At 44.1% G+C, this 7,500-nt stretch overlaps 1 protein-coding gene across 1 annotated transcript in view; it reads right to left on the bottom strand.

The window, feature by feature from the left end:
• Positions 1 to 7,500, bottom strand: part of col5a3b (collagen, type V, alpha 3b) — a 77,897-nt gene that overhangs the window by 52,581 nt on the left and 17,816 nt on the right. The window contains exons 2-3 of the mRNA XM_076287523.1: positions 7,460 to 7,500; positions 2,865 to 3,078 (exon numbers count right to left, since the gene is read on the bottom strand). The exon at positions 7,460 to 7,500 is cut by the window's right edge and continues 127 nt beyond it. Of these exons, the coding sequence (XP_076143638.1) occupies positions 2,865 to 3,078; positions 7,460 to 7,500 (255 nt within the window). The remainder of the gene's footprint in view (positions 1 to 2,864; positions 3,079 to 7,459) is intronic.

Here is a 7,500-nt window from a genome sequence, read left to right as displayed (position 1 = left end):
ATGATATATGTTATATGAAGTTATGGTATTTCAAAAAAATCTTACAATGAATGGACTTCTATGGGAGTTAGCAGAGAGGTGGTCCCTCCAGCCTACGTCGATTCTTCTACTTCCGGGAATTCGCCTGCCCCCTTGGTTATAATGGAAGCCTTGTGAGGCCAACTATGATGCTGATAATGGAACTCGCTTGAAAGGGTCTATACCAAAGATTCTAGAACAGAGCTCTGTTCTACAATCTTTGGTCTATACATACAGATCCACCTTTGAGCCACACAACCACACACACACACACACACACACACACACACACCTGCCTCAACATGTAGCCACTGAACCTACAGAAGGGTGCTGAGTGTGGAGGTGTTTAGGCATTTATGATGCACACACTCAAGTCTGAATGGTTGGGCCGACAAACTGTGAGTCCTACAGGGACACCAGTGAGGACTTGTCCCAACGCTCAAAAGAGCTAAACATCAAACATGTTACTGTAACAAGTGTCTCACAAGAAGTAGTGCAAAGCCACTGGAAACAGGAGCCAATTAGAGACTATGAAGAGAGACTGACAAGGTCATACTTAACCTGGATGTTCTCCTATAGACTAGTATCTACAGATGCTCAAGATATAAAGGTTATAGAAGTTATATGTTGACACTCTGTTACTGTAACAATAAATTATATTTGAGGTAACGGTTATAATTTGTCCACTTTTCCAACTTTTTTTTTTTCTTCTGGAAAGTAAGCAAAGTATTCAATAACGTTCAATAACGTTCAGGTTTGCTCAGCATTCTCAGCATTGTCTCAGCTCTGAACTGTGCAGGAAATAGTCATTGGCTATTTTGGTTATACGGTTAAAGAACTGGCCATTTTTGTTGTGAAGGATCAAAAAAGTGCCAACAAACCAAAAACACCTGCTACCAATTACTTTGGCATGAGTCAATAAAAGGAGGTGGTCGTAAGTTAGTGGTCGTTAGTGGTCGTAAGATAATACGATGGAGCTCAGAGGAACACCACCCAGGAGGCTGTAGGTGTAAGTGCTCCCAGGTGATGAGTAAAAGCAGAAATGAAGACTGAAATGAACACTGTGTCAATCACCCGAAACCTGACACACTACATGGGGCCTCCACCTCCTACTCCTCTCTACCTCCCCCTGCTCCCCTCCACCTCCTACACCTCCTCCTCCTACTCCTCTCTACCTCCCCCTGCTCCCCTCCACCTCCTCCAACTCCTGAAACTCCTCCTGCTCCTCTCTACCTCTTTATCCTACTAATCTTTCCTTCCTTCTCTTCTCCTTTCCTCTCCCTTCTCCGCTCCACCTCCTCTCCACATCCTTTCTACCTCCTCTCCCTTCTCCTCTCTACCTCCTCTCCACCTCCTCTCTACCTCCTCTCCACCTCCTCTCTACCTCCTCTCTATCTCCTCTCCCTTCTCCTCTCTACCTCCTCTCCACCTCCTCTCTACCTCCTCTCCCTTCTCCTCTCTACCTCCTCTCCACCTCCTCTCTACCTCCTCTCCCTTCTCCTCTCTACCTCCTCTCCACCTCCTTTCCACCTCCTCTATCTCCTCTCCACCTCCTCTATCTCCTCTCCCTACTCATATTTCCTTCCTTCTGATCTCCTCTTTCCTCACTTCTGCTCTCATCTCCTCTCCCCTCTCTTCGCCTCTCCACCTTTTCCCCTCTTTCTCCCTCTACTCTCTCCTCCGTTCCCCTCTCCTTTTATTAACTCTCACACTTCTCCTTTCTCTAATTTCTCCTATCTTTGCCTCACTTCTCACACCACATCTATCTATCTATCTATCTATCTATCTATCTATCTATCTATCTATCTATCTATCTATCTCTGTCTGTCTATCTATCTATCTATCTATCTATCTATCTATCTATCTATCTATCTATCAGTCTGTCTGTCTGTCTGTCTGTCTGTCTGTCCACCCACAGACAGTCCTGTCAGTTCTCACCCACAGACTGTCCCAGTGTGAGTGGACCGTGACTGCACTCTCAGCTTATGGCCACCTTACACCAAACAACTTTGACAAGATTTGGGAAAGATTCTTGAAAGATTGTAGTCTTTTAACTAATGCCCCCCCCCCCCATTCAAGCTTTACTCAAAAGACTCCAATCTTTCAAGAATCTTTCCCAAATCTTGTCAAAGTTGTTTGGTGTAAGGAGTCCATTACCTGCATCAATAACTCTGATTTACAACGACGGGACGTGGAGCATGTACAGGGGTCGAATAACCGTGTCCAAATGGTTCCGTCCACTGTGAGGTCATGGAACAACGGAACATGATGGAACTCCACAGCAGGTGGACTGTCATCGTTTCTCACGCAGGGGCAGCTCATTCAGTGTGATACTTCACCTATGTGTGGTGTCGTGTCAAGTGAAATTACGTTTACTGTAACATGTTTAATGTACAGACGGCTTGCGACTAGTCACATAAAACTTATAGATATGGCGCAAGATATGAAATATAAACACAAAATCCTTATTCTGATATTACAACTGACTGTCTTCCTGGTTGTCAAGGACAGAGAAAACCAAACGTATAAGTTGTTACAGTAACACGACAGCTTCAGGCGATGAGGGGGCAAAGTTAACATTAGGAAAGTCCAAATAAGGTAAAGGATTTCTTAGTCCGATTATTATTTCACGCTTTGAGTGCTTGTGATATCTACAGATATTAGTAAACTGACTATACATAACTATTCGGACAACTGCTCAACAACTGGACACCTCACACTCCCAGGGCCCGGAGAAAGAGGGAGTGTGGGTGTGTGTGTGTGTGTGTGTGTGTGTGTGTGTGTGTGTGTGTGTGTGTGTGTGTGTGTGTGTGTGTGTGTGTACGTGTACGTGTGTGTGTACATACTTTCCGTCGGCCAGGTTGACCTTCTTGAATATGGGGTAGAGGTCGGGGGAGGGCTGGCCGTGCTGGTCCTCGTACAGGAAGACAGGCGAGCGTCCTAGCTCCAGGCCCACCTGCTGCACGCCCTCGCTGTCGTACACCGACAGCAGGAAGCACTGGGCGCCACGCTTCGCGCGCACCGTCGCCACCACAGAGAAGTCCACCGGGAACACGCCGTCTGGAGGGGGGAGCGGGAAGGGCAGATGAGAAATTTTCATTTCATTCTGGTGTCGTATTCAGTTAAGCTTGTCTGTGGATAGAAAAGCTCTTTGAACATCGATTCAGGTCAGCTTTGTTTAATTTGTCTCTGCTTGGCCAGAGCTCAACGGTTTGATCTCATCCAATTCATTTCAATTCCTGTCAGATAATTAATCCACTCCAATCCAATTCTACTTTATTTGGAATTACTTCATTTGTTTGACTTAAATAATTTGGAATAAATATAACTCTGCTTTTCTTAATTCGATTGAACCCGCTCTTACTCACCCTTGGCACTTGTCCCCTATGTCCAGTGGTGTAGTCTATGTGATACGCAGGACTACGCAGTATACCCACATAAAAAGCATCACCATCTCAGTATACTCACTTAAAAAGCATCACCATCTCAGTATACCCACTTAAAAAGCATCACCATCTCAGTATACCCACTTAAAATAGGGAAGGATATGTATTAACATTTGGGGTTGATCACAGTATACCCACTACAGCTAAATACTACATCACAGTATATCCACTACAGCTAACTAGACTACACCACTGCCTTTGTCCTTATCTAGTTCCCCTTTAGATGCAGAATACAGAACACAACCCCCACCCCATGTTGTAAAAAGTAAAATTAGCTCATAGATAGTGTACAAAATTCACAAAGCTGCGACTTGTTTTTAGTATTCTTAAGGCAGACATTTTGTAAAAGCAAAAAGATACAGCAACTCTCCATCGGTTGCAGTCTGGAAAGTTGAGAACGGCACCTCAGACAGCACAAGGAAACTGGGTCAGCCTGCATGTGAACTCCTGATATATATCCCTTGCATGCGGATGTATAGGGCAGCGTATGTGTTTAATCAAGATGCTGCGGCAGACAAAAACGGACCGAAAATGTACAGAAATCCCACGGCCCACATGACGATCCCACAGGCATCTGACCCTGGACACATCACGGAGTGCAACGCAGACCAGATGGCGTCTTACTGTAACTTTGAAACAGCTAAAGGACAACATCTGGGTCAACAGCAAGAAGTGACCCCAGACTGCACATAGAGTAACACATTAATATTCATCATCATATCACAGTCACTGTTGCAGACCTCCCTCGTACATCAAGGTGCCTGCTTGATACCCCCAGTAAAATGCTCACAAAGTCTACTCTGTTGGAGGTGCTTTTTTGCCAACAAAGGTTGCTTTGTTGGTGATGTTTTTGATTTGACTACTATACACTTTTTCTGTGTATATTTGGAAGGAGAATATCAGTACTATCAAATGGAATATCAAGCATTACCCACATTGTTACCTTATTAATTAAGTTTTTAATTTTCAACTATTTTATTATACTATAATTAATTTCTATATACCAACCATGTTTTCATGGCATCCGGCGGCAATGGGACCCTATTGGCCTCAACAAGGGCATTCTGATACAGTACGTAACCTAAGCAACTGCATTCTCAGATTGAACTAGTTGAGACAAAAACACTTCATTGATACCAGTGTTTGCCAATGTTGCTGAGGTGTGTGTAGGTGTCAGAAAAACCCTGCACGCGTGTTACGTCCTACAGATGATGGTATTTGTTATGTTTGCTTTGCTTTGGTTTTGCTTTGTGTCTTTTCCCTCTACCATTGCCATGGCTTTGTCTGTCAGCTTCCTCCATTGTTCAAAGTATCTCTCGACTATTTTCGCTTGTGTGTGGTTCTCCTTTGTACAATTTCTGTTCCGTTCCATTTCGTATTTGCCGAGGCGTGCTTAGAGCAGGTAAAAGATTAGAGACTGGAGATGACAGACTGGCGAGTCGAATGGAAAGCTCTGTGCTCTAAAGCTCTAAGACCAACCAAGGCTTAGGGGCCTCTACGGTTGGGTGGATGTAGCTCCACCCAACACCCCACCACCAATCTGAGGGAATCTGTCATCGGTTGGCCTCCTCCCCCTGACCACTTTCACCTGTCCAAGTCACATAAACACACACAAAAACGCACGCACACACACACACACACACACACACACACACACACACACACACACACACACACACACACACACACACACATACACACACACACACTCCTAACCCCTTTAATTATGTGCTGAAGTGAGACCTCAGTATGTCTGATCCTGGTGAACTCTGAACTCTTGACTCCCGCCTGGAGTGTCACCCATGTTCTACCACTACCTACTACTTCCAAATACTATACTACACCATACCTTACCCTACTACACTATACTATACTACACTATACTATACTATACTATACTATACTATACTATGGACCCTTTCAAGAGAGTTCCATTATCAGCATCATAGTTGGCCCACTGACACAGTTCTTTATAGATCAGTGAGTTGGCCCCACAATACTTCCTTTTTAACATTCCATATGTTATCTTAATGCAGAGGAAGTAGATTGGGGCCCAAATAGAACGTTCAAGCATTGTTTTTGTTTTTATTGTTGAAAGGGTCTATGCTATAATATACTAGCATCAATTATTTGCTTTCCATGCATTCTTATATTCAATATCCCACAGATAAGCCCACTGTAAACCTACTACAAAAATATTACATTGCACACACACACACACACACACACACAAACACACACACACACACACACACACACACACACACACACACACATACACACAAACACACACACACACACACACACAGTGATCTAGCAAAGACATGGATAGATGTTGGGGGAGGGTGAGAGCGCATTAGAAAAGAAAAAAAAAAAAAGAGATTGTGGGCTCAGAACCCAACAGCCTGTAGTACAAATGTCATTCTCCTGCGTTAATGACGGGTGCTGTCACACGCTGGTGAAATATTAGGAGGAGGAGGAGGAGGAGGAACGTGTCCCTGCACATCCCCTTCTCATCTCATCTCATCTCGTCTCATCCCCCCTCATGGCCTCAGGCACCACACTACTCCAGCGCACTCACACAGACACTCAGAAAGGGGAGAGATGAGGTGGAGAGGAGGAGAGAGGAGAGGAGAGGTGGAGAGGAGGGGAGAGGAAACTTGGAGGGAAGGGGAGTGGAGGAGAGGGGAGAGGAGCGGAGGGGAGAGGAGATGAGGGGAGAGGAGAAGAGTGGAGGGGAGAGGAGAAGGAAATTAAGTTTGTTAACTCATTGAGTGCCAAATACTAATATTACGTTTTTCCTTCCCATGCGTTGATAGCCAAAAACGTAATATTACGTTTTTAGCTTTTTTTTTAATTACGAAACTAGACACTCTAACACACCTTATATGTGATTTTGGGAACTCTGTGATGAATGGAAATGAAATATATGACGATCGAAAACTCATGAAAATGCACAATCTGGACATTTTATCTGGACATTTTATCATAACTCGGTTGCCGCTTTGGGTCGAATCAGTGACGCATGCACGTCAGCTCAAAACCAGGCCATTTTCGTGGGTCTATCACTAGGTGGCAGTCTCGCCAGGTCACTTCCCGGAAACTTTACAGGCAACACTTCATATTTCATGAAAGACATTATATCTCCATTTCTAGAAAAAAAACAGCGATTTTGATGAAAACTAGCCACTGTTTAGCTTGCGATTTCTCAGGAACAGAAGCGTGTAGAAATACACGGTTTGCACCCACTGAGAGCTTAAAGTCTCACCTTTCAAACGAGTATGCCATTGTATGTGTTCATAGCTATAACACAGAATATGCTGTGGCTGATGTACAAAAATCATCAACAATGGTCTAGATTGCTGGCACTCTAGGACAAAGCTTCCGAAAACAGCTTGGCATTCAATGAGTTAAGAGAGGAGAAGAAGAGAGAAGTGAATAAAGAAGAAGGGGAGAAGAGAGAAAAGAAAAGAAAGAGGGGAGAAGAGAAGATATATGGGAGAGAGAGGAGTGAAGGGTGAAGAGAGGATATGCTAAAAGTAGAGTTAAGCTGAGGGGGGGGGGGGGGGGTGGAGAGGAGAAGGAAAGAAAGTAGAATAACACATTTTCAAGAGAGGTGAAGGAGAAAGAGGTGAATAAAGAAGAAATGGAGAGAAAAGACAAGAGTAGAAAAAGAAAAAAGAGGCGGAAAGAGAAGTAAAGTGGGAGAGAGAGGAGTGAAGGGTGAAGAGAAGATATGCTAAAAGAGGAGATGGCTGAAGCGCACTACAGACAACTTCAGAGAACCCTGATGATGCCAGGCAGATTTAGCCTTAGCTACTTCCTAAATCCTTGAATGAATGGCTTCCCCTGCCATGGATAACCAAGCCCCCCAACTGTATACCTGGATTGAACTCACAAAGTTAAAGGAAAAGGTGATTGATATTTAGCAGATGCTAATGCTTAGCTAAGCAACATTTTAGTGTTCAATATGAAAGGCCCAGTTCTAGTCTCACCTGGGAAAATCTGATTGGTTGGAACACTGAGCTGAATTTTC

Source organism: Alosa pseudoharengus, unplaced genomic scaffold, assembly GCF_046254945.1.
Source record: "Alosa pseudoharengus isolate Yale_2024_CS ecotype anadromous, Long Island Sound unplaced genomic scaffold, YU_APseudo_1.1 YU_APseudo_1.1_scf_1, whole genome shotgun sequence".
Classification (NCBI taxonomy): domain Eukaryota; kingdom Metazoa; phylum Chordata; class Actinopteri; order Clupeiformes; family Clupeidae; genus Alosa; species Alosa pseudoharengus.
Note: the sequence above shows the minus strand (reverse complement) of the source record. Positions and strands in the feature narration are given on the sequence as shown.